The sequence below is a fragment of the Osmerus mordax genome, chromosome 20 (assembly GCF_038355195.1).
Source record: "Osmerus mordax isolate fOsmMor3 chromosome 20, fOsmMor3.pri, whole genome shotgun sequence".
Classification (NCBI taxonomy): Eukaryota; Metazoa; Chordata; class Actinopteri; order Osmeriformes; family Osmeridae; genus Osmerus; species Osmerus mordax.
Window position 1 is genome coordinate 10466649 of NC_090069.1, and position 27912 is coordinate 10494560.

Sequence of the window (27912 nt, forward strand, 5' to 3'; positions counted from 1 at the left end):
CACTGAAATAAACACAAATCATTACCATTTCATTTTGTCTTCTTTATTGCGTACAAATAGAAATGCAACAATTAATATTAATATATTGTTCTGACAATTAACACTCACTCACCTGTGACCATGCACCCACCTGCAGCTGGTGTTCTAGCAATTCAATTTCTAGATCTGTCTTCTTTATCTTCCGCCCCAAATACACCATCTCTTGGTCAGTTTTCTCCATTTGTTTTAACAAAAGGAGTTTGTACAAGTCCTTAACTGGTAACACATTAGGATGACATTAAATCCCAGTTCTACACACAGAACTCACCTGCCATTTACTGAACATCTCACTGTCTGTAGCTGTGCTTTGGAGGTTGATGGACCCCTCTCCTGGCAAGGCTCATCCATGCTCTGTTCAACAGGATCGGACTGTGCATTTAGTTTTTACATTCATTACTCTCATCACTTCAGTGTACATTTTAAACTGACAATTACACCCAAGACTGTAAATAAAGTACACGGAGAGAGAACTATCATATATGTAGCTACCATATATGTAGGCATCTCTGCAACCCCGTCTGTGGCAGCAGTCAATGTGTCATCATCATCATCATCATCATCATCATCATCATCATCATCATCATCCTGTGATGAAAGGTATTGTTTCAGGATAGTCAACACTACTATGCATAATGGAGTATTGAGTGGCCTACTTACAAGTGGTACCGTTGTGCAAAGGCTTGCAGGAGGCTCCACCACTCAGATTACACCATCAGTGACTAGAAGTGGACCAGAGTGGAAAATGAAAACACATTCACACACATACTCGCACATACTTACATCTTATTTAGGCACTTGTGTCCTGTGGGGTGATTGGCTCTGATGAGCTTCCTCCAGGGATGCCTTCAGCCACTGGACGGCCAATGTTCTGGCTCAGAGCCAGCTCTTCTGCAGAGGTCAGAGGTGCTGGCCCTCCACCCGTTTTGCGTGCCTCTGCCTTCTTTCTATTTGCTGAATTGAACTCAGTGTTAATTTAAGCAAGATATCAGGCGACAGGACATTGTGTGTTTCCGCCACTACAGGATAAAATAGGCAATGAGGATATTCACTTTGTATGTCAAATATGATACCAAAGTGATGGAAGCTACAGTCATGAACCTATAGGCCAAAAGGCTAAATATGCCTTACCTGTTTGTATTACGTTTTTATATTTCATTTTCAGTTGTTGCCAAGTGCGCTTCACGCCTGTGGGATTGCACCTATATGAACATTGTATTTGATTAAATTACAATTCCAACACTTTTTCACCTGTAATATTAACGGACATTAAATGTTCGATTTATGGACTAAATTCAAACTTACGCATTGACTCGATCAGCAATTCTTTCCCACGCCAATTGTCTGTCCTTCGCAGCTACAGCCGTATTACTTTTTTTCCGAAATATGTGCTCGGACTCGCCATACGCACGGATAAAAATTTCCAATTCCATTGCGGTGAAATAGGACGCCCTTTTTTTGTCGCCTTTTTCCATGGTGAATCCTTGTATCGGAGCTCCATAGATGTTGGCTTTTAGTAGAACTCGTGCACGCGCTAAACTCAGAGTTGACGTACTCCGAGTCGAATCAACTAATTCATATCAGGTGTTCTGGAACCGAATTTTCGGAGTTTCCCATGTTAGAGTAACTCAACTCTGAGTTCAGGGTTAATCTCAGAGTTTGTTAAACCCGCTACCTGGAATACCCCCCTGGGCATTACTTTTTAAATGCATTTTTGCATAGACAACACCCTTATGGACTTTATGTTAAAAGTTCTCTGCAAAATATCCTGCAGTTTTTTGTCACTGTCCATAAATGTATATAATTGTAAATTTAAAAAAACGAAATTCTAATGCTGCTGGTTTTGCTTGTAACTTTATTTGTATTAATTTTAGCAACACAAAATAGCTCTCAAACTGTCATTTATACATGTACCTAAACATTTGAGACAGGTATTGGTGCATTAGTATACTCAAGTGTGAATGTAGACCATGAAATATGGTAAATTTGTAGAAAATATGCTGCAACTTCACAGATTGGCACCAGGCAAAATTAAACATACACATTGTAAACTGTGATTTTTTATACATCAAAATGTTCAGTAGGCACGGTGTTATCACAGAAAGATAAAAAGAAAGAAGAACACTGGCCCAAATTGGCTGAAATGACTCAAAATGCTACCCCGTCCCCCTTAATTCTGAATAACGCCAAAAAAATTACAATTCTACAATAGATCAATTACAGCTCAAAATCAGCCTAAAATACAACACAGAACATCTTAACTCATCAGTATCATCCCTTATCATCAGCATCATCCCTAATCATCAGTATCATCAGTATCATCCCTTATCATCAGTATCATCCCTAATCATCAGTATCATCAGTATCATCCCCTAATCATCAGTATCATCTTTACTCATCAGTATCATCCCTAATCATCAGTATCATCCCTAATCGTCAGTATCATCCCTACTCATCAGTATCATCCCTAAGCATCAGTATCATCAGTATCATCCCTAATCATCAGTATCATCTTTACTCATCAGTATCATCCCTAATCATCAGTATCATCAGTATCATCCCCTAATCATCAGTATCATCTTTACTCATCAGTATCATCCCTAATCATCAGTATCATCCCTAATCATCAGTATCATCCCTAATCGTCAGTATCATCCCTACTCATCAGTATCATCCCTAATCATCAGTATCATCCCTAATCATCAGTATCATCCCTAAGCATCAGTATCATCAGTATCATCCCTAATCATCAGTATCATCCCTAATCATCAGTATCATCCCTAATCGTCAGTATCATCCCTAATCGTCAGTATCATCCCTAATCATCAGTATCATCAGTATCATCCCTAATCATCAGTATCATCCCTAATCGTCAGTATCATCCCTAATCATCAGTATCATCCCTAATCATCAGTATCATCCCTAAGCATCAGTATCATCAGTATCATCCCTAATCATCAGTATCATCCATAATCATCAGTATCATCCCTAATCGTCAGTATCCCTAATCGTCAGTATCATCCCTAATCATCAGTATCATCAGTATCATCCATAATCATCAGTATCATCCCTAATCATCAGTATCATCAGTATCATCCCTAATCATCAGTATCATACCTAATCATCAGTATCATCCCTAATCATCAGTATCACCCCTAAGCATCAGTATCATCCCTATCGCTATAGTCAGAGCTGTCATCCCATGTAGCCCTTTCCTCTGTTTCCTGGGTAACATTTGCACAATTTTGGCACCAACATAAATCAGTACAAGACAGTCTTACAGACATACAGGAACATCTTCCAGTCTCACATTTGTCTTGCTTGCAACTGCAGTGGACTACCTGCAACACACTTTCAGGGGCAGGATTTCTAGTCATCCAGGTGACTGCTAACTCCCCATCCTCGAGGTGCCATCCATTGTCAACGGGTGAAGGGGCACACATTATACCCGTCAGAGAATGTCTCATTATGGCTGCTTGATAGTTTGCCATTTTGCAGTGTTGATACAGGCCATCACTTTTCGGGGGAAACTGTGTGACCCGTTTCTCGGCCGCATCCAAGCGCTTTTTGTCAACGAAACGCCTGTAACAAGTGGAGTGAAACCCAGCGTCTTCGGGAACATTGTCAAACTCAACTTCTAGACAATGTTTGTATGTTTCCGCTATTCTCTGATTCTCACCCTGCAAGCCAAGCCACCTTTTGACGCTGTTTCTGAATGTATCCCACCGTGTGCGGGTAAAATCCTCTGTTTGTTCTTTTTTTATGGACGTGAGATGCATATAGCATTGTTTAAAATCCTTTCCACGTAGTTTTGAAGTAGGTCTGGTCGTAATTTCCTCATTTTCGCTACTTTATATTGATGAGATTGATTGAGAAGACATCTTGGACTCTTATACACTTTACAGAAACTTATGCTGCTGTACGTGAATATGTATGTTAAGGAAATGTCTTGTCTTATCTGTCGTGCCTGTGCACTTTTTATGTTTCACTGTGGGAGAGTGGGAAACGTCCTATCGATTTATTTATTTTTGTTGACGTGAAGAAATTGACAATAAAGCTACTTGAACTTGAACTTAAATGTTGTTAAAAGCGTCCACTTTATTGGTCTAGCGGTAAGCACGTGATGATTGACTCATCACTCATGATCAAAAAATTACGCGATGAAAGAACTAGTGCTGACTTTAAACACTAATAAAAAATAAACTGCAGGATTCCACATGGAGAACTTTTTTTCTCTTGCTGAAAACCAATAGGTGTTTTTATCTGAATTAAAAGAATCCCATTCCCATATATGGGAATGGGATTAAACGAAAAACGGCTTCACTTTACGGCCTATTTTGACAAACAATAGTTAATATCCGCATAACACAGGTAATGACTTTTCACACATGGTCATTACGGCTCTTAAAAAAAATATAGACTATTGGGCAATACTTTATCTCAAAATGTGTACATTACCTGTTTTGTTTGAAGAAAACAAAACTGGATCAAGGACTTGTCTAAGAAGCTGTCTGAAAAGTAGCCATCCTCTCTTAATTAGTAAATATGTCCATCCAAAACTGGACACATCTTCGCAAGGTCAGCCACCATCGTTCAATCCGCTGGTTTCCAATGCTTGGACCAAAGGTTTAGAGCCTGACCAATATATCGGCAGCCCGATATTATCGTCCGATATTGGGCATTTTCCAAGCAATCGGTATCGGCATTTATTTTATTGTATTTTTATAAAAAGAAATTTTATATAAAGAAAACACAATAATAGAAATTATTGTGTTTTTGTTCAAAGGGCTTTAAGTTTCATATCTTAAGTATGTTCTTTTATACATTTTATTTATCAGAAACTGCATTAACATATTATTTTACTGAGGAAATAATAACAGGAGTCAGATGGCTGAGCAGTTAGGTAATCGGACTATTAATAAGAAGGTTGCTGGTTCAATTCCTGGCCATGTCAAATTACGTTGTGTCCTTGGGTAGGCACTTAACCCTACTTGCTTCGGGGAATGTCCCTGTACTTAGTCGCTCTGGATAAGAACTTCTGCTAAAAGTGACTAAATGTAAACTACAAATAACTACAGTTAGGGAAATCAGTTTGTTTTGTTACACGTTTCTGGATTTTTTAAATATTTTTTTATATCGTCCGATATTGGAATATCGGATTTTTAAATCACCAAATATTTGTATCGTATCGGCCTTAAAAATCCATTATCGGTTGGGCTCTACAAAGGTTACACTGTCTGTTCCTGCTTGGTTCCCCAAAAAATTCCAAAACCGCTGCATTTCAGCCATATGACCATTTTCTGTTCCCAAATCAAGTCTGTCTGGCAGGACATCCAACAATGTTGATCACAGCATCCATAAAGTAGCCAGCGATGATCTTTGGATCATTGTTTGTTTTGTAAGATTCAAGCCATATCATTTTTCAGAAAAAAAACATCAATGCATCCACTGATTGCAATTCCATATGGCTTAGCCAATGTGCCAGACATAGTTTGGACCACAACTGTGGTAAACAAGCCTTCGCAGTCTGTTTCTTGACCTCAGATCAACACCTTCACCATCCAATAATTGTAGCAATATTCAAACTGTTTTGTCTGTCAGTCACAATTCCATGTAACCAAAATTGTTGGTGCATCCATCTGTAACCATGACACTGACCAGAGGTTTCCAGTTGCTGTTCGATAAAGGTTGCCACCTCGGCCACATCGGTTTTATTCTTCCTATGCCAGAGCTTCTTCTTGCTAAAATGTTTTTCAAGGGTGTGCATGCTTAATACAATCCCATGTGAATTAGCAAGCAATTGAAGTATTTCATCCGTTGTAAAACCACGTTTAAAGTAGTCGTTGATGTACTCACAATCCATGTCCATTTTGAAATTGAATATGCTCTATAATTCTTTTTGTCTCACAATTATGACTTGGTATCTCATAATTTCGACTTAGTATCTCATAATTGTGACTTAGTATCTCATAAATAGGACTTGTCTTTTTTTATGGTGGAAATGGGCTTCCATATATTATTAATCTGCAGATTGGAAAGAGAGTTTAACAGCCCAATAAATTACCAATTTCAGTGCACTGGTTCGTGCAAGTTCTAGTGCAACAATTAAATTTGCGACCATGCAATTTGTCAACATTAAAGTAAGCATCAGCGAATGATGGCCATAATTGACGTCAATGCAGCAAACCACGAGAAGCAGGAATGTCCGACTTTACGGAGCCGTTTTAACTCCTCGATCACCCACTGAAAGCGGCAACTCTCGCAGGTTTTTTCATGCAGCAGCTGATGTCGAATAGACCTAATATAAAAAAATGTACACGCACACACACACACATAAATGTTGAATAAGTGGAACACATGATAAAAACTTTATTTTCCCGAAATTATATCACACTCAGCAATGTTCTGCCACGCCAAATCACCTTTGCAACATTGATGGTGCTACTGAAGCCTCTTGCTTTTTAAAATTAAATATCGGTTCGTATTAGGCAGTCACCAATTCCACTGGGGGGAAAATGGGCGGTTCGAGTCTTTTTTTTCTCCCGTTGCCATGATGAATAGTGTTATCTCTAGGTGCGTTCGACATGAACTGACTTCATGCAGCGCTGCAGCCGGCTGCAGGCGGCTGACTTGAAACAGTGAATTCTGGTTAGACTTTTTGTCCGACTTGAGGCGGCGCCGAGGCTAGGTCACTGTGACGTAGCCACCAAAGTACCGTGAGATCGATTCGAGAACTGCCGGCTGTGTAGCAGAGCGCATTTTCTCAAGAACAACTGCAAGGGTTCTAATGATGACACAGCTATTTCATGATTGGCCAGACTCACACACGACAACTTTGACGCGTGTTTTGTAATTATTCTGACACCTTCAGTTTCGCCAACGCTCAAATCCGGACCAAACAGTTTAAAGATCCTGTAAAGTGGACCTGGAAACGAGTTTTAAGTTTGCCACACCACAGAAGAATGTGTTATTAACTACCCATCCAAATTCGAATGAAAAAATAACACCGACAAGTATGTTAAATTAGGCTTTGAAATCGTGAAAATATCAGCAGTCTTCTCTGCTTGAGACTGGGGGGGTGTGTCGCCTGAAGGAGCAGAAGCTCCGCCCCTCGCTCCCTAGTGCCGACCTCCGACCCAGATAATGGACGCTATGTCAAGCCGAACAAAACCGTATAGAATTAGAATTTATTTGTTCAATGAGTGAAACATACAGATGCATATAAATGAAATGTTCCCCTGAGCTGTAACAGTAAAAATGGACACCAGAGACAGCAGACAGTGAGCTCTCCAACTAGGCTACTTCTAAAACATTAGCTACCATTTCACCAAAATACCATCATTCTACACCGAGTAGCCTAATATCAATTTAGCGGTTTGTACTAACTCATAGCAGAGATACCTCTGTAAAAGGTATCTAGTATAATTATAACAAGCACACAGAACTGAGTGATGAACTGCTGGCGGCGGTGGATGGTCCAGGTGCAACCGGAGGATGAACGGCCGGAGGGGCGATGCTCAGTACGGCTCCGCGCTGCAAGAGAAGCCGTGTGTTGGTGAACCCCGTCTGTCTCTGGTCCATGTTAAAACTGTCTGCCGTGAAATGGTCAGTGCAGAGGCGGCTGTTGAAGTTTATCCGAAGCTTTCCATGAGCGTGGCTCTTCACAAAATCTATCCACCTATTTTTCCTTTCCTTATCAATAGGGAACTTAAATGGCGTTGCAGCGCAGCTGGAGTTCTTGCACCCAGGGAAGATGCAGTTGCGGGTGGTGGGAGACATCCTGAAGCTAGCTAGCTAGCTGATGTAGGCTACAATAACAGTACAGCAGGAGGAGCCATTGAGTGATCTGTCGTAGATAGGGCGAAATGACGTAGATAGGGCATTTTTTGGCTCCGCCCATTAAAACCTGATCTGAAAAGGAAGAGAAACTGTTCTTCGGTTTAACTCCACACATTTCAGTGAGACAAAGTTTTAGCGCTTTGCACATGCTTTCAGGAACTCATTTCACACGTATATAATGTACTTAGAAGCAAAACATGGAATTTACTTTACAGGATCTTTAATTGAATTAAAAATGTGTTGAAGAAAGGGTTTTAGTCCGCCTCTTCACTAAAGGAAAGACTAAGTTTAATTATAAATAAAGTAAAGTCAATTTTTTCTCCTGTTGGGAATTTTTCTGGGAGTTTTTCCTTGTCTTCCTTGAGGGTTTAGGTTGGTTGAGGGGCAGTTCTATGGGCGTACATACGCCCATACATGCTTGCGTGTAAAAAGGGCTATACAAATAAATTTGATTTGATTTGATTAAAGTAAGCAAACAGCGCTTGATCGGCCATGACTGACGTCAACGCAGCAAACCACGAGAAGCTGGAATGTCCGACTTTACAGAGCCTTTTTCAACTCCTCCCCGACTGCAAGCGGCTACTCTCGCCGGTCGTTTCATGCAGCCGCAGTCCATGTCGAATGCACCTTCTGTTCGATTGAACAGGGCTTGTTTTATCTTCGTGCGTATGGAAGCAAATTGAAATCAAAATGACTAATCAATCATTCTATTTGCATTTTCTTCTTCAAGACTGCACATTTTATGCCATAATCAAAAAGAAAACAGAGCGGAAATTGCTTTTTCGTTTTCGTGGTCTGCCCGCAAAGTACTGGCCATAATTCGAAAACAAAGCAATGTCCGCTCTGTTTTCTTTTTGATTATGGCATAAAATGTGCAGCCTTGAAGAAGAAAATGCAAATAGAATGATTGATTACTAATTTTATTTATGAGTCCACGTTTTACATTTCAAATTGAATTTTGTTATCTATTTGCTGGGGCATATTTTGAAAATTAAATCTCAAATGTATATTTATTTTTCATTTTAATTAAGTGAAAGATTGAGCACTCTTGAAGAAGAAAATTAAAATGCAAATAGGATGATTGATTACTAATTTCATTTATGACTCAAATAATGCAGCCACATTTTTTAAATGAAAAAGCATTTCTGCAAATGCATTTTAATTTTGGTCACGATTTGCTTCCATACGTGCGCGTCTGCACGAGCTTTCCTCGGAGTTAATTGGACTCGGAGTTGACTGAACTAATAATTATCACCTGTCCTGAAACCACTGAGTTTGACAGCTCATAGTCATTCAATCCAGAGTTGTGGTTTAACTCTGTATGTTACCCTGCTTTCTGATATACCCCGCATGTACGAGAGGGCAAACGTGGAGTTGCTATCTTAACAAAATAAAGTTCAGATTAAATATTCCTCCATGCATAATGTTTAATAAAAAAGTGCAGAATACCCGAAGACCGCACATATCAGCGTCTCTATTTTCAGATACGTTGCGTGTGGCGTGGACGTGAGTGAAGCTCGTCAGCATTCTCCGGTCAGTGGGAGTGGTACAAAAGAAGGCTATAGCTGCACCACCTCAACGGACACACGGTATAAAGTTTTTTACCCGTTCTCAGGATTGACCGGTGTTTCGACCTAGTGGATTATAAATGATAATCAAAAGGGACATTCTACGTTGAGATGTGAGTTACATTGTATATACTTGGGGTAGGCCAAAATATGATATGATACGAGGCTAATGGCTATTAGTCGGTCGGTACAGTAGCCTATAGATGCGAGGGATGACTACTGTGTAGTCCTACAAGTCTGCTGTAAAGGTACAAAAAGTGAAGTTTGTTTCAAATGTGTAGTTCCAATACCAGGTCAATACAGTAAATCGGTAGATTCTGGTTGTTAATCCTGTGTAGTAAAGTTAATAGAAAGTAGAAACTATTGCCATGTATATTAGCTATATATAACGCTTTTTGGTTGAGTTTAACAGGAAAAAAAGGGAAACAGCATCATAGGCCTACACATATTTAGAACTTAAATCGTTTTTAGGAATTCATTATTTGACAATCTGTTGATGAAGCTTCTTTTGTTTTGTAGTGCTAAAACATCAATCGTTTATACAGGCTTATACTATATGAACAAGAGCAGTCTCCCCAGCTTATCAGATCTTCACATTTTTATATTATTTAAAGAAAGCGACGCCACACTATTTCCTCACATACCCAGCCCAGAGTGACTGACCACTCCATAAACTCACAAATCTGTGCGCCTTATTGTACACCAGTCTCCTGGCAACTGTTGTGGAAACACCAAAACTTGTTCAGTGCTTTGAGGTTTTCCACATAAATCATATTTGTAAGCATGCTTTCGAAAACTTTGCTTTATGAAGTGTTTTGACAAAGTTTGCCACCTCAAGTGGCCATGTGTTTCATTGCAGGGTAGTGTATGTTATATCATTTCAATATGCTTCATCTAAATAGCCCACCAGAAGTTACCTCGAGCAATAAGAGCCCCCCCATCATTTTCACACACTTGTGAACCTTCATTGTTTCCATACCTCTGTCCTACAGCTGACCATTGACCTCTCAAGGCTGGTGTTGTGTGATCAATCTTCTGGAGCAGAACTACTGCCACAGTCACTTCAACTCTGCCACTGGACAACGGCACTTCTCCCCCTGACACCTGAGCTCTTAGACGGGCTAGAAAACTTGATTGGAGTTGAAGATGGAGAATTACTACAAACTATTCTCCCTGCTCATGCTGTGCTTTACCATAGCACCCTCAGGTAAAAACCATGATTGATCTCCTACAATGCACAGTCTTTATTTAACCCATTTGTAGAGGGCTTTTTAATGCACGGATCATTCAGAAATCAGAGACTAATGGAGTTGAAGCCTTAATGATATCTTTGTGGGGAAAGCAGATGCTTGAAGACCTTTATTATACCTTTATTAGTCATAGCTTTATTATTTTTAGTAATTTCTTTCAACAGAGTAGTCAGAGCCTTTATTTGAACAGATGTTTTGAGTCAGACTTGAGGCCATTTAGGATTACCATTGGATTTAATAAGTCTATATTGCCCATTAGTTTTAGGTATGATGGTTAACCTATATCTACTACACAAGTTACTGTCATAGCTTGATTATCAGTTGTGTTAGTGACAAACCAGAACAATGAACCATTGACCCACAATGAATATTGCAAGCCCTAAATGTAATCATTTTTCAGTAAACCCCCCATATTGAAAGTGCAACCGCTGCAACTTGATGCATTCCTATGCTTATTCATATGGGAAAGTTGTTCAGCACAACACATAGATGTATGGGGTTAAAATCTGTCAGGCAGGTCCATCCAACTACTGTAGCTTTAGCTATTGGAAAAACTTAAGAGGACATTTTATATATCTGATTCTTTTGGCGCCAGAGAAAGTAATAAAAAGTAATACAACTTATTTATTAAGGAGTATTTTTTTATCCTCATTGTAATCCTAAAAACACTCCTACTGTGCTTTTTCTGTCCAGTAGTGGTGGCAGTCATGGTTGCTCAATCGAAGTCCAATGTAACAGTGTATTGGCAGTGTTTTAAACTCCAGTTGGTGATATGGTCACAGCTGGATTTCTCTGGGTAGTATTTCAGAAGGGCCTTTACTTTTGCTCTTTAGATCAATGGTAGTCCCCTGTTACACAACTCTCTTGGTGTGTATCTTGTATAACACTAACAAATACCCCGTGCAGCATGTACGAATGGAGTAATTGTGGTGACAAAATACAGCTTCTGATTCTGAAGGCTTTGCTATGTGAAACTGTAGGCTATGCCAGTGGAGAACTGTGTAGATAATCTCTCTAATAATGACAGAAATCTGTGTGTGTGTGTACAAATTAGAATGGGTTTAGTTTCCCACAATCAACTCAAGAATTAGGCACTCTGCAAAGTTCCTATTCTGCATGTGTCCTCTTTATAACCCAACGGAGTGCCGCAATTTACATTGTTTGGATAAGCATTTCAACATAAATTAATGAAAAATAATGACAATTTGAATAATAATGAATAATTTTGTTTGGCTAGCTCTCTTCGCCTCCCAGCCACTTCACTCTGATTGGTCCTCTGGTCTGCAGCGAGACTCGAGAACCGAGCACTCTGCAAAGTTAATATTTAGCAGGTGTCTTTTTTATAATTTAACGCAATTGAACTAATATTATTAAGAAAGGTTTCACAATGAAATGACACAAATTTAGCGTAGTAAGGAAAGTAGGGATATTCTGTTTTGTTATTTAGAAGCAAATTCGCTTTTACAACCGATAATCAGCTGCTTTCAAAGGGACTGGCTATCTAACAGAACGACAGCCGGAGCTAAAATGTATGCTTCAACGACGGGACAGAAGATAACTAGATCGACTACACACAATAAAGGCAAATTGCTTCACACAGTAACAAGTGGTTGTGATCACTTTTGAGCAGTTTAGCTCTACCTTAGATAGTTACAGTGCGTGTCCACTGCAGCGACGCGATGCGAGCGACAACATGCTTTCCATTCATTTTCAATGGAGCCAGGCGAATCGCTTGCGTGGTGCATTGTGGGTAGCGACGCGACCGAGTTGAGATTTTCTCAACTTTATGCAAATGAGGCGCGATTTTCGCTAGCGATGGCCAATCTGAGTGTTTTCTTGTTTCTCGTAACGTAGCAACCATGGTGAACATTTCTAGCTTTCTAGGTTTCAAGGTGGAGGAGAAACTAATCGTTTGTGTGGCTGCTTACCCAGTCCTGTACGATACATAGCTGTATTCGTACAGAGATGTTAATAAAAAACGCTGCATGGCGCAAGGTTGCCGAAGTTGTTGGTGCTTGTACTTTCAAATTCAGTCTAGTCACATTACGTAACTTCGTTCTGTGGTAACTACAGTAGCTAGCTAGCCCGGCTGGAACTCCCTATCGTATCGACAGATTAGCAGACTTTGAGTAATATAATAAAACGTTTTTTACACATGTCAACGTTTATGTCTATTAAACAGTTTAGTATTTTGTATACAAGTTGTATTTTGATAGATGTTGCGAGTACGTAAACCCAAGTCTGCACACTTGGCCATGACAACTACAACAGTGACTTTAGAGAACTACATTTTACATTAATCTGTTTGAAACGCCCCCGAGCGTGGTGAACTGTGGGAAGGCGAGCGATGGCAAGCGATTCGCGTCGCTGCAGTGGACACGCACTGTTAGAGATGAAGCGCGAACGTTAGCTGCGCTGCTGCATGCATCGAACACATGACGTTCCAGTAACTTCTTTCCATGCTGCGTGTTCAAATGCTTCTTCATATTTGTAGTATTTCCTCCCTTCGACGAAATAGACTTTTTACACGCGTTACAAGTGGCGTTGTTGTCATTTTGTCGTGTGAAATACAACCAAACTTTAGAACGCTTCTTCCTAGTTGCCATGTTTGCTGCAGTCTGTCTATGCGCAAACTTTTATAGTTTATTCAGATAGATGTTCGCGTGTCCCATTATTAAACTGAGCATATGGATTTTTAATCCCTTATTAAACTTCGCATTTTAATTGTTTAACGGCACAGAGAATCGTTAACAGAATCGTTTTGGGAATTTTGGAATTTTGCTAACAATTCCAAGGAATCGATTCACTGGGAACCGGTTCTGAACAAGAACCGGTTCTCGATACCCATCCCTAAACGTAGGAATCAGAAGACAAATGAAGGCTACATAATAATTTGCATAAATGTAGGCTACCACAGCATTGTCAATTTGACTAGAATAGATGTGGAGGTTGAACAAGAACTTCCGAACTTCAGAGATGACAGAGAATTTCAATGGCGATCTGAGAAATATAGGACCAAAATCACTGAGAAGAACTGTCATCACCAGCTGCATCACAGGCACTGCACTATCTATAATCCCAGAAATCTGTGTGTGTGTGCCACCAATTTTATCATGTGCACTCTATAGTTCAAGGAATCTGTATTTGTGTGTTTCACTGACATCTTAATCACCGCCGGCATTAAGGACACTGCACTAGTAGTCACAATTGCAGAACGAGTCTTCAAACATTGGCCTTCATTGGTTATAATCACTATTTGAGTCATTATAGCTTCCAATGATTGGTTTTTCTGAGTTAATGTGGGTTATGTTTATGAATGGGCAATGCTGTGTTGACTGTATGCTGTACTGGACTCCTGCCAGCAAATTGTGTTGTTGACATACCATCGTTGAAGAAGCTCTAGGTAAGGGATAATGTTAACTCTAAATCCCATTGCGACCCCTTGGTGTCCAACAGTGTGGTTTGTTATCTGCTGCACCCTCTGTAGAAACTCCACAGGGAAGTACCACATTTCTGTCTGATGGGGGCTTTGTCAACTGTGCTCCCTCTGCATTGAGCTACAGTGGGAGCTCAACACAGCAGTGATTACAGGGCTTTCCAAAGCACTTCCGCCAACCCAGAGTCCCTTCACTCCACGGGCAGAAGAAAAAGTACAAAAGCGATTAGCAAGCGCTACCGGAGGGTTAGTTTGTGTGTGTGTGTGTGTGTGTGTGGGGGGGGGGGGGGGGTAGCTTAATAGCAGGCAGGGGAGCCTCTACTGGGAAGAGATCCAATCAAGTTGTAGAAACATCTCAAGGATGATAAGTGGAAACAGGATGCACCTAAGCTTGTTTTGAGTGTCATGGCAAAGGCTGTGAATACTTATGTACATGTTTTTATTTTTATAAATTAGCAAACAAAACAAAAAAATCTTTATGGGTTATGGTATGTAGGAAAAAAAAGTGAAGCATTGTGAATACTTTCAGAATGCACTGTATGCCCACAAATACGATTGAAAATTTCATTTTTCAAGGAATTAAATGTAATCTGTTGGTTCTTCTAGAAACATATGTCCAAAGCTACATCGATCTTGAATGATTGGGAGCACCCAGTGTGCAATACATCATCGTTCCTTCCACCTGTTCCCCTGAAACAGAGTTAGTGTAGCCCAGCGCTGACTAAACAAATCTTTCCCTTTCCGAAAGCTCCCCCTGCTAATTAATGCTGAGAAGATTAATAGACTCTTGCTGGCGACATATCTCACATGTTCGTTTTTTCACAAGGTAATTCATGCACCAACTTGAAGACACACATCTTGATAAAGTGGTGGTGGAACACCCTGTCAGTTATAGGAAAGAAACAACCAAGCTAATTAGAGACTTGCTGATGTTCCTGGTAATTTGATGTCTTTGTGTGTGTGTGTTTTAGATTGTGTGTGATTTATAGTCAACCCGAAAAGTGAATATACCTTTCATCCCCTTATCAAGACAGTCAGCTCAAGACTGCTTGTCTTGCAGCTATGCTATACTAAACAACATCATCTTACTGCACTCTGTGTACACTGTACTGTCAGTATTAGAGCACATTGAGCTCCTCAAGAATGTGACTTGACAGGCATGGAAACTAATTGAGAGACAGTTCTCGTGCTTTTGAGAGATAAATGCGGTGTATGTTTGTGTGTGACCATGCGCCATTGGGTTTGTTGTTCCGCCGTCTTCCGCAACAGGATCAGAAGTCTGGCAAATGTCTCCCAGAGGTGTAAACAGGCTGCATGTAAAGACAAACTGTCTCCAGGCCTGCTTTCATATCCTACCCAGAGTCAACATAGTGTCTTACACAAACACACATATATACAAGTACAGTACACACATACAGTACACGCATAAGCACACACAAAGTCACAGAATCCTCACTCCCAAACGTACAGATCATAACCCAATCAGTGATTTTTGATCAAGCATAGGGGCTTGATGGCCTATGGAGAAAGGTAAGTTGAGGGAGTGTACTTGCTAGTCTGCGCTATGCAGGGGTGAGAGGCCAGGGGACACTGCAGGCCCCTGCAGAGTGCTGATAAGAGCTTGTTTACCTTCCTGTGGATGGTCAGGCCTCAGTCTATGGCTGCGGAAATGGTGGGACAATAGGTGTGTGCATGTGTGTGTGGCGGCGGGAAGGTGGGGGGTGGGGGTCTTTAACCCCCATCTCTCCCAACCCCCACCATCATGGCTCCTCTGCCCGACCCTTGACACAGTTTACTTTGTACATTAGTTTGAGGCACTGTCTCCGTCTACTTGTGTTTTCCATGTGAAAAATGACTCTCCACAGTTATTGGTAGATTGATATGATCCAGGGCTACTTCATCAAGACTACGTGGTTTATGTTTGACATAGCCATGTACACTGTCTCTATCCCTATATCTTTGTTTGGTACCAAACATGAATGCTTGCAAAACAAGGATTGTTGATGACCATATGAGGCCATGATTTGAAAAGCCCTTTAGAGCACGTCAGATATTCAAACCCATGAATTGCGGGTGTATAACCTACCCTATTACAATAGCCAGAGTTGTTTTTAACACCTGTTGACACGTCCTACGTGTCATAGATGCCTTGTATGTGAAATGTGATTTACTTCAAGCGTACTACAACAAAGACAAAGCAGAAGAAGCTTTTATAATTTTCAACACATTAAGAATATGTTTCAACATGCATAAACTTTTAATTGTCCTTTCATGCAATTCTAGTCTTATGACATAGGGCTCAGTTCCCTGGATTAAATTATTGATTGCAATATCTAACAGCAAATGTAGGTTGGTATACCCCAAGCATAAACTCCATAAAACAGCATATTCATGACATGCAAAATATGGCTTACAGCAAAACGAATTTATGCCATTTATTTTTCATTAAAAAAATATCTGTCCACCCACACCTGTCAAAGTGAATAGTAGTTGGATCTTTTGAGTCTTTCGGATGACTCAATAGCGAAAGTTACCATTTCTTGGAAATAGCATTTTGCTGGCAAGCCATTGAGCTTTTCCTTGCATGCATCTTTAATGTCAGAGTTTGCCTGTGGGTGTTTCAGTGCTTTTGTGCTGACAAATAAAATAACACTTTAAAACCAAAACTACCAGTTTGTCTTGGAATAAGAAAATGGAGTAGGTCTGATAAAAATAGATTGAGACATAGGGAGGGATGCAGGGAGCACTGTTTCTATACCTCATTTACCACAAAACCGCTTAAAGGGATAGGCAGCATTTCCGGGTCAGGAATAGGGGTCTGACTAATTGTAGTTCATATCCCTAATAATTTGTAAATAGGGGGCCGTCACACAACAGCTTCACACGTAGTGTCTCTGTCACTATCCCTTTCACAAACGCATATACAGTGGCTCATCCACATGTTCACACTCCTTGGTAAACAATGCTACATGCACACACATGTTGACTATCAGAGTTGATTGAGGACTGCAATATATTTTATGGAGAGGATCAGGCCGTTGAGTGGACAAACAGGGCCAGAATAACAGGAAACAGGCCTTTACCAGGAGGACAGGCAGTAAAAAGGGATTAGTAACGGGGGAAGATCTACATCTCTCTGTCTGAGATAACCATTGATTAGGGGAAGATGATGAAAGAGAGTGGCTTTTGGGTGTACCAGTGTCCTTGTTCTTTTGTTCTTTTTCTTTTGTTTGTTCCCTCTTTATGTGGACAATGCCTTGCCTTGCCACTCTGTCCTCATTTGGCAAGCCGTCTAAACATGGCATTTCCTGTTGCCCTCAAGAACGTTGTTGTTTCCTGCCCCCCCCACCCCTCCTCGGTTCGTCCCTCCATTTCATTCACCAACCCCTTCCTTCTATGCATTGTTTTTGTGTCTTAAGACTTTTTTTGCACACTTGCCCTGAGAAGCTTCAATAGTTTGACAATATTGTGTGCGTTAACATGACCATGAGAAACCCGATTACTAGCAATTGTCGGTTTATGCCAATTATACGATTACTCCGTTTACATGTGTAATTAGTTATGCGATTAGTCAATAAACGCGTCTACATGATTATTTTTATTAATCGTTGTATACTCCACGGACAAAACTTGCACCACCATCATCCTTCTGCAACAAAGTGTTGCCGTGTCTTCCTGTATTGGCCCTACTGTTGTATATTTCATTCAATCAACAGATTGAATGAAACTAGTACTACTAGTCTAGCTGGCTTAATATTACAAACTTCTGCTCTGCGTCTAGCTGGCTATAGCCTACTTGTTACTAAGTAACAACTTTGTTGCACGAGCATGCTAGCACCACAAACACACGTTAAACACAGTTATACTTTCTCTGTGTTAACAACTAATTATCTGGCTTATCGTTTGAGGATAGCTTATTGTATGTTATTGTAAAAAGGATGTTACTTTAGGTGGCCTATTTGACGCATAATCAAATGACAACGGCGTTCATGTTACTTTTAATAGTAACGGAAAGTGGAAGACGTCGTAATGTTATAATTCAGGCATCTACGCTCAGTAGGCCTACGCTAGCTCTACCCATCACAAAATGCAGATGTCTTTAATGTATGTGGTTGTTTATTTAGGTAGGCTAAATTAAATAAAATAATACACGCTGTGACTTCAAAACAAGTGGCAGACATGCACAGTTTTCAAAACCCGCAAGAAGGCCGATTTTGATGAGTGTTTACATGCATCAAAAAATCGAATGATTGGGCAAAAATCCAGGTGTCTTTATCGGGTTATGAATACGCAGATTAAGACCTTAACTGTTAAGGATAGTGTAAGTGGGTAGAGGAGAATAATACAAGGTTAAATATCGGACCGAATCGGATCTAAGTTATTTGTAGTTTAATGTAAGTAATGATGCAATCACAAGATACACAATGAAAACAACACACCAGGATGTTCGTAGTCTAGTACAATGAATCAGTCGATGATGCAACAGCAGTCTCACAGAAACAGAGTCTCAGAATAGAACAAACGAAGGCCTTCGTTGAGAAAGTGGTTGTGACAGAGATCAGAGAGAGTTCTGCCCACACCAAGTTCTGTCTCCCTGTCCTCGGGAGACAGGTCTTGTACCCCCCAGAGAGGGGGGTCTGTGACAGGCGATTGGTCAGAAGACCGTGGGGTGGGAATGTGGTTGTCCAATTAAATGTCCAGGGCGTTCATGGTGGCACAAGGTGGGCAGTCCAAGGATCTGGTGATGTTCGGAGAGGGAGGGGGTGGAGAAGACCCACAGGTCTACTCAGGGAGGGGGGCAGACAAGACCCACAGGTCTGAGGTAATCCAAGGGAGGGGGGCTCCAGGGAAGGGAGTAGATCGCCCCAAGGTCCTGATGGCATGCAAGGAGATGGGAGCTGCGCCTCCAAGGAAGGGGGGGGGGTCGTGTCTCCAGGAGAAGGGGTGAGGCAGACCAGGCCAGGGTCGATGATGTATGGGGGAAGGTGGGTAAGGGTCTCCAAGGGGAAGGGGTAGATCATCCAGTGTGAAAAGGGGGGGCAGGGTCTCCAAGGGAATGCAGGTGTGAAAGGGGGAACAGGGGCAGGGTCTCCAAGGGAATGTGACCTCAGAACAGAGTATGTCCAAACTGCAAGTCAGACCAGCCGGTCTGACTCGTCCTTGAGCAGCGAAGAGTTACTGTCCCAGCATCACCTTATCTCTCATTTTGACACTCTGCTCTCCAGAGCTGAATAGCCCACTGTGCTCACACTAGACCCCGAGTGCCACAGACTCGACTCCCATGCTGGCCTGCTTGACCTCAGCATTCCACTTACTTAGAATCATCTTGGTGCCTGAACCCATTTGTTCTTTAATGAATCAATTAATAATGTTTGGATATATGATATACCACTACGTGGTGTCAACATTAAAACTGGATATTTTAAAGTTTCAAAGGATCCCTCCTTTCACACCCTTTAAAGGGTGTGACAACAATCACAAATTTAAAATATAGCCGTTTCTCCCGTGGCGAGCTTTGTCAGATTTGACCCAAGTATAAACAGCCAGCTTCGCTGCTGCTTGGCCCCTAATAATAAAACTAACAAAAACAGTAGGTGCCACAGCAGCTTTGTTACTGCTTGGCCCCTAAATATCCCAGTCAAGCAGTAAAGGTTTGAGGATACCGGAAATGAATCAGTTGTTAACTAGGTAAAATATACGTATAAGGTCATGGTATCAAAACACTTAAGCAATGAAACCAAAATACAGTCAAACTAGATGTTAAAACCCACACAGGTGCAAAATTGAATATTTTAAAGTTTTCATGGAATCCCTCTTTTCACACCCTTTAAAGGGTGTGACAACACAAAATTTAAAATATTACAACCAACAGACCCCGTGTGAGCAAACAATGGAGGTTAGTTTTGGTGAACGATAACTGAATCAAACACGTGTGATGAAATCAGAGTACAGAAAGATATTTTAAAATGATCTAGGATCCCTCCTTTCACATCCTCCAAAGGGTGTGACAACAAACACAATTTTTAAAATATCTCTATGATCAGGCAGTTCATTGAATTTACGTAAATACAGATACTGAAAATGAAGGGTAATAGAGGGTGTGAAAACAAACACAAATGAAACATTTTGAACAAAAGGAATTGGACAGGCAATCAGACAGGATATTTTAAAGTTTTCGTAGGATCCCTCCTTTCACACCCTCCAAAGGGTGTGGCAACAAACACACAATTTAAAATATCCATGTGTCAAACTTTGAGCAGTAATCAATGCTAAAGAGTAATAAAGGTATGCAACAGCAACTGCACACGATCAAAATGGCTACCGTCGCAGTCACTGCCCCCACCACTGAGACAATAGTAGATGTCCATTTACCGAACCAGGACTGCAACATTGATGTGAAGTAGTTGTCCACTCCGCTGTTCTCGGTTAGTTCCTTACTCAGAGATGTTAGTCCTTTCAATGCCCTGGATACAGAGCCGTCCGGTGCGGTGTTGTTAGGGATAAACGTGCAGCACAAGGTTCCAAAAATCCTGCACACTCCACCCTTCTCGGCCAACAACATATCCAATGCCATACGATTCTGCAGTGTCATGGTGCTGGTTCGGTCTAGCTGTTCGGCCAATCCCCCGATAGCATCTCTAGTAAAGTTCACAAATCGTTGCTGATTATAATATATGTAATTTATCCACTCCATGTTTTTGTTTATCGATGGTAAGATGAACAGTGACTCAAAACCCGCCAGAATCTGATTTCTTGCCTTGAATTCGTCTGGAACTCCTCTTGGTACGCCTATAGCATCTATCCAGATACCAGAGTCAAATAATCCTTTAATTGCCCTTGTCTGTCTTTTGTTGTGGCCAATACCTCTGTCTGCCATCTTTTCGATCTCATCGGCTGTTCGTGGAATGGCATAGAATGGCATTACAAGCTGAAGTGGTGCACATACTCCCTTCCAGTCATGAGGCAATATTGGATACAGCGTCTTCCCACAATACCACCACACATCCGCTCTAGGATAATACATTTCATTCAGAACGTCGAGTGTGTATCCGCTTGGTGTGTAAGTTTGGTTACACTGGGTTAGGTTGCCAACATCAACGTTCCCTGACAATTTTCGAATGCAGGTGTATCTTCCATCATATGGGGTGAAATTGGGTGGCCTTGTCATGGGTACTGAAGGAAACAGTAATTTGACGGTGGTGTAACCTTCTGGGTGTAGCTGGCTGAAAAGTTTCATCACGCAATTGAACGTTTTTGAATCATCTCTTGGGGTGACAGGAAAAGGTACCGTTCCTAGTGGTGGCCTTGTGGTCCCACAAGCCACACAGTTTTTAACTTTGCGGTTCCGCAGTGTACATCATCCAGTCTACCCTCACATTTCTGTCGGCGTATCCTGTTTCAGCTACAATGGTGTCTTTGAGTGTGGTCCGTCCTGAGTTCTGGGCTTTGGTGCTGTCTGGAAATGTGTCTTCTTTCGATATTATGTTCTACATTGTTGTTCAATGGGCTCTGTTGTTCTAGGTGGGCATCTGAATGTTTAGATCTGGACTGCAGCTCTGTCTCGGTCTGTCCTCTCCATTAGGTTTCAGGTTTGTCTGTGGGTTTGTCTTCAGGGCAACACAGATCCTTTCTAACTTCCCCCAGAGTTCGGGAGGGGGCCTCCGCAGGTGCACAGTGTGTGAGGTGATGCCAGTGATCTCCATTTTTTCCTCTGACTTTCAAGGCGTGGGAGGCACGTTCTGTTATCTGCCACGAACCTGTCCACCAAGGTTCAGTCCACTTTCGTTTGTGTACTTTAACTCTCACCCAGTCTCCAGGCTCTACTGCTGTGTCCTGGTCCTCGGCTGCTTCTTGCTCGGCCTGCCGCACCTGTGTGGACAAAACGTTGGTACAGTCCGTCAGTGCTTTCATATACTCAGAAGCCTCTATCTTCCACAAGTCTAGAATTGGGCCCCTGCCCCCATCTCTAGGCGGTCCTGGCATTGGTCTCCCTGTCAGCAACTCATGTGGGGACAAGTGAGCCTTTTCGGATTGGGAACTTCTCATTGACATTAGGGCTAGTGGTAGGGCATCCACCCATGACATCTTGGTGCCATAGCAGATCTTAGCAGTCTTCCGTTTCAATGTTCCGTTCACCCTTTCTACTATTCCTTGTGATGCCGGATGGTATACTGCCCCAAAGCTGTGTGTTATTCCCAACTGTTGTTCCACTTTTAGCCAGGTGTTGGCTTGTGAAATTGCTGCCGTTGTCTGATCGGATTTTTGCTGGGACCCCATATCTTGGTATGAGTTCGTTCCGTAGCCATTTGATCACGGAGTTTGCGTCTTCTTGTTTTGTGGGTATTGCCTCCACCCATTTTGTGAATCTGTCCACCATCACCAGCATGTATCTGAAACCTCGTACTACGTTCTCTGCCCCCATGTCCGTGTAGTCGATACATATTTCTTTAAACGGGGCATCAGGAACCGGGAATCTCCCCATCGGGCAGGTGAAGGTTTTCTTGTCATTAAATGCCTGGCATGTGTCGCATTCTCGTACATGGTTCTCGACTAACTCCTTCATGTATGGATGCCACCAGTCTGTCTCAATGGTTTTTATGGTTCGTCTTCTGCTTTTATGGGCTGGTCCATGTGCTTGCGCTATCAGTATTGTCACTAATTTTGCCGGTGCTACTAGTCGTTCGTCGTGTGCTCTCCACAGTCCATCTTTTTCTGTAGCTCCTTTGTGTATCCACTGGCTCTGTTTGTACACTCCTGCTTCCTTCTGTATCTCCACTAGGTCTTGTGTAGTCAGGGCTGGTCTGATTGGTTCGGCCAGACACATCAATTGCTTAGTGTATCCTCCTGCCACTTTGGCTGCTCTGTCAGCCGCATCATTTCCTTGGGCAACATGATTATTGCTTTTTTGGTGTCCTGGACATTTCATTATGGATACCCTTGTGGGCAGCAGTACTGCCTCAAGCAGTCTCTTAAGAGCCGTGGAGTGTCTGACAGCGGTTCCATTGGTAGTAAGAAATCCTGTCGGTGTAGATGTTTGCGGCTTTCCCTTGGCTTAATTTCAAAGCCCTAGTGAGCCCGTGGATCTCTGCTAACTGTGCCGATGCCGGTTGGGGAATGATTTCCCCAACCGGAATGATGATGAAAGCCCTTGAGGTGAGAAATGACACCACTCCGTGTGTTGTGTTGACTTTTAGCGGGTGGCACATGACAATGTGTGCTGTCTTTTCGATGGCCTTGGCTAAGGCCGCCAAGTGTCTGCCGCACCCTGTTTGTCCCATTTCCACATTACCAAGTCTTGAGCTGTGATACATGAGTACTCTTCTTTTCCCTCCTTTTTCTGAAACAGAACCGCTGTAACAGTACCACCTGTTTCAGAAACATTCAGGTGAAATGTTTTTTTGTAGTCTGGGGGACAGAGATGCTCGGCTTGTCCCAGTGCTTGTTTGGTGCGGATAAATGCTTGCTCGGCCTCTGGTGTCCAGACGAGTATTTGTTGGTGTTCCCTGATTCCGGCGGTGTTGAGTATATCCCTCAGTGGTTGGGTTAGGGACACATAGTCAGGGATGTGGTTTCGGCTGTACCCGGTCAATCCCACAAATGCCAGCATGTGTTTGACAGTTGTTGGTTTCCCGTGGTTCAGAATGGACTCCTTTTGTGAGTTTGTTAGTGTCATGCTGTTGGCTGAGATCAATCTGCCCAGATACGTGACTGTTCTTCTGGCAATCTTTGTTTTTTCCTTCTTCACCTTATATCCTTTTTCTGCCAACACTATCAGCAATCTTTGGGTAGCTTCGAGGCACTTCTCAGCCGAGGTTGCCGCGAGTAGCAAGTCATCCACATATTGGATTATCACTGTTCCTTCGGGCAGGGTAATGTCTGACAGATCATATCGCAACACTAGGTTAAAGATTCCTGAAGATGGGTGTATTGCTGTCCATTGTATGTGAATGCAAACCAGTCCTGGACGTCTTGACGTAGCGGGATGCAGAAGAAGGCGTTTGCCAGATCTATAACTGAGAAGTGGGTTTGTTCTGGGGACAAATTCATGAGTGAGACATATGGATCTGGTACGACCAACAGTCGCGTGTTTGTTACATCGTTGATTGGGCCGAGTTCGACGGCCGTATCACTCCAGCCGTTAGCAATCCGGCAATGGTCTCGCCAATCCCTTCGATCTGTTCTTCTTTGAGTTTGTATTGAGGACGCCAGACTGGTGTGTCGTGTGGATTCTTCAGTGTCATCCCAATCTCGCTGTTCACCTTCCATACATCATATGGTCCTGTCGTCCACAACTTTTCTGGGACATCCTTTAGATAGTAGTCCGTGTTTGGGTGGTTTGTGTGTTCCCGTCCATGGTCCCTTTCGAGCTCCACTTCTTCCATGTTTCCTTTGTTGTCATGTGTGTCAGAAATTCTCCACATGTCTCCTGCGGCGTTCAGATGTAATTTTGGTGCTGCTGTGGGCAGCCATGTCATCGCCAATGCCTTTTACAACATTGGACCGAGACACCTTGCTTTTCCTCCTGCTGCAACTGATAGAGTGATGTGGGGTACTGATTCACTGGTCAGTGTGAACCATGAAATTTGGTCAGGTGTTAGTTCACAATACGCTGCGATTCCTTCTTTTCCCACATATGTCTCTTGATCTTATTTTCTCGGTTTTTCCCTCTCTGTGTGTCTGCCACGCCTCCTGATATACTTCGTCTGGTGCCTGCAGATAGTGGTACGTGCAATGTGGAGGGTCCGGTGGTGGTCCGTATGGATGAAGTTCATTGATCCATGCCTTCCAGTCCATGTAGGTTTTGAGCACTCCTTTCGCTTCTTCTGGTGGAGACAGTCTTGTCCAGTATATTTGCGTCATTTCTGTCATTCCTGCAGGTATTTCTGTGTTGGTGCCCATGAATAATATCCTCTGGCCATCAACGATTGTCTTTGATGTTTTCTCTCCTGGCATGTACAACGTTAATCTTTGTGTAGAGCAGGTGATGGTAACTCCTATTTTTAGTAGTACGTCTCTCCCCATGAATGTGCCAGTGTTTGTGAGCCGACTGTGGTGATTAGTGGCTGGGTGTACCGCTGTTATTCACTTTGTCCCGAGTATCCAACTGTCCTGATGGTTTTAGAAGAGAGTGGGGTTGTCTTTTTTAGATTGTTCAGGCATGACACAGCTGCACCTGTGTCTACCATAAATTCCACTTTTTCTCCATCAATCATGCAGGTGACCATTGGTACTTTACTGGCTTGGACATCACCTGCAGTCGGATCCTCTGGGCCTCCTCATTGTGGACCCTCCCACTGATCCAGGCTCCATGACGTGACTGGCATCTGTGTCGCATATGGTGGCTGAGGCAGGTTGCTTGGTGGTTGCTGAGTTTGTTGTTGCGGCTGTGGTGATGGTGTAGCCTGTTGAGGCTGCAGAATGATTATTTTGCCTCTACCTCCTCTCTTGTTGTAGCCACCTCTTCCTTGTTTATTGTTGTAGTTGTTTTGGCCTTGAGGACAGTCCCTGGCATAATGTGCCAAATCTCCACATGTGAAACATCCTTTTGTTGGGCCTCCTCGTCCGCTGCCTTTCGGGTGGGTATACTGAGGAGCATTTTGTTGAGGAAACGCAGGTGGATACTGATATTGTGGTTGAGGGTATTGGGGTTGAGTATATTGTGGTTGAGGGTATTGGGGTTGAGGGTATTGGGGTTGAGGGTATTGGGGTTGAGGGTATTGTGGTTGAGGATATTGGGGCTGAGGATATTATGGTTGAGGGTATTGGGGTTGAGGATGTGGGGGTTGTTGGGGTTGAGGGTATTGTGGTTGAGGGTATTGGGGTTGGGGTTGAGGTTGTGGTTGTTGGGGTTGAGGTTGTGGTTGTTGAGATGGTTGGGGTTGTTGGGGTTGAAGTTGTTGGGGTTGAGGTTGTTGTTGTTTGGGTTGTGGCAGTTGTGGTCGTACTTCCATTGCCATTTGTTCAATCGGAGCTTCTTCCACTATCATCTGCGTCTTAGCAGCTTTCCTCTTCTCATTGGCCAGGTCGTGTCTATCTGCGACCTGACCCTTCAGGAGCTGTCTGTTCATTTCACTGTCTTTCTGACATACTTCTTTTTAGTATACTTCTCATACAGTCAGGTCAGGATAGTTGATGTCTCTGGATGCAGTCAGGTCGGGCTTGTTGATGTCTCTGGATACAGTCAGGTCAGGCTTGTTGATGTCTCTGGATACAGTCAAGTCGGGCTTGTTGATGTCTCTGGATGCAGTCAGGTCAGGCTTGTTGATGTCTCTGGATACAGTCAAGTCAGTGATGTCTTTTGGGTCAATGATGAACTCTGCTGTGACCCAGTTGATTGTCTTCCTGTTACCTTCAGTCGGCCTCAGCCTCTCCAGCAATGCTTTCTGATCGTCGGTCCGCCTCTCCGGTACTTCTTCCCAGGCTTCTCTTATCTCCTCGTGCTTTACACGTTTCCGCGGACTTGATTTTTCTTCAGCTGATTGTTTTCTGCCTGGCCAGTGTTTTATATGCCAGACAGGTTTGTATGTCACACAGATTTTAGTTATCCACTTCTCTGGGCGTGCCTGGATTTCACTTGGATTCTCGCCTTTGGTTGTCTTTTGTTGCAGGTATTGTTCCAACGTTGGTGGGTTAGTGGTTTTTCAATGAAATCGGGCGTTGACGCTCGCGTAGGGCATTGTGGGAAGGTGAGCAGAGCGTTGCAAGTTGGATTTTCTCAACTTTATGTAAATGAGGAGCGTGAAAACGCTAGCGTTGGCCAATCGGATTGGTTTCTTGTTTCTTGTAACGTAGCAACTGTTGGTCATGGTTAACATTTCTAGGTTTTACAATTTCAAGATGGAGGAGAAACTTATCGTATGTGTTTGCACACCCAGTTCTGTTCAGAACAAAGTTACGTAATGTGACGAGCCTGAATTTAAAGATTACATTAAAATAATAATGCATGGTGCAGAATTGCCGATGTTGTCAGTGTCCCTGGTGTGTTTTTATACTTTTAAATTCAGTCTCGTCACATTACGTGACTGTTCTGTGCCACTGCTAGCTCGTTAGCCCAGCCTACAAACGACTGGTTGAGTGACCGGTGGCGTAACATGTATTCTACAGTAATCTTGCACAAGTAAAAATTCTGTATTTTTTACAAAAATTTTGTGTAAAAGTGGTATTTTTATCGATATTGTGAGTACATGAACCCTAGTCTTCATGCTTGGCCATGACTACAACAGTGACCTTAAAGAACTACAACCCTGTATTAACTTGTCTAACACGCCCCCGAGCGTGGTGTACTGTGGGAAGGCAAGCGGTGCAGAGCGTTAAAAAACGCTGTAGTGGACACGTACCGTTACTATAACTGAGTCAGGGAGGATGTACAGTCAACACCAGATTTTTTTTTTTGCTTAATTTTCTGTTAAAAAAATTTGATCAATCAAACCTTCAATTTAAAGTACATTTATTTTGAAAGAAAATTCAGTCATCAACAAATGGATCTTTTTAATGAAAGCATTTTTCATTAAAGACTACTGGCCAGCAGTCTACAGACCTGCTGGCCAGCTTGGGTTATTGTTTGCCTGAACTTCTTGTAGATGGTTGCTCGTCGTCTTCCTCTTGGCCACGTGCTCCTCCTTGTACATATCTCAGCATTTGACCCTGCATTAATTTAGAAATACAAAGAAAAAGGAACAGTATAGAAAGAGACAAAATATTCAAACAAAGAATCTTATACCGAAAACAATTATAAACATTTAAAACTGAAAGCATGCATCCAAGGAGCTCTCCACCTTTATTA

General features: G+C 42.3%; 1 protein-coding gene across 1 annotated transcript in view; it reads left to right on the forward strand.

The window, feature by feature from the left end:
• Positions 1–9449: 9449 nt before the first annotated feature.
• eng (endoglin) overlaps positions 9450–27912 on the forward strand; it is a 117176-nt gene continuing 98713 nt past the window's right edge. Inside the window, exons 1-2 of the mRNA XM_067258118.1 lie at positions 9450–9556; positions 10436–10650. Coding sequence (XP_067114219.1) covers positions 10590–10650 — 61 coding nt within the window. The 5' untranslated portion in view covers positions 9450–9556; positions 10436–10589. The remainder of the gene's footprint in view (positions 9557–10435; positions 10651–27912) is intronic.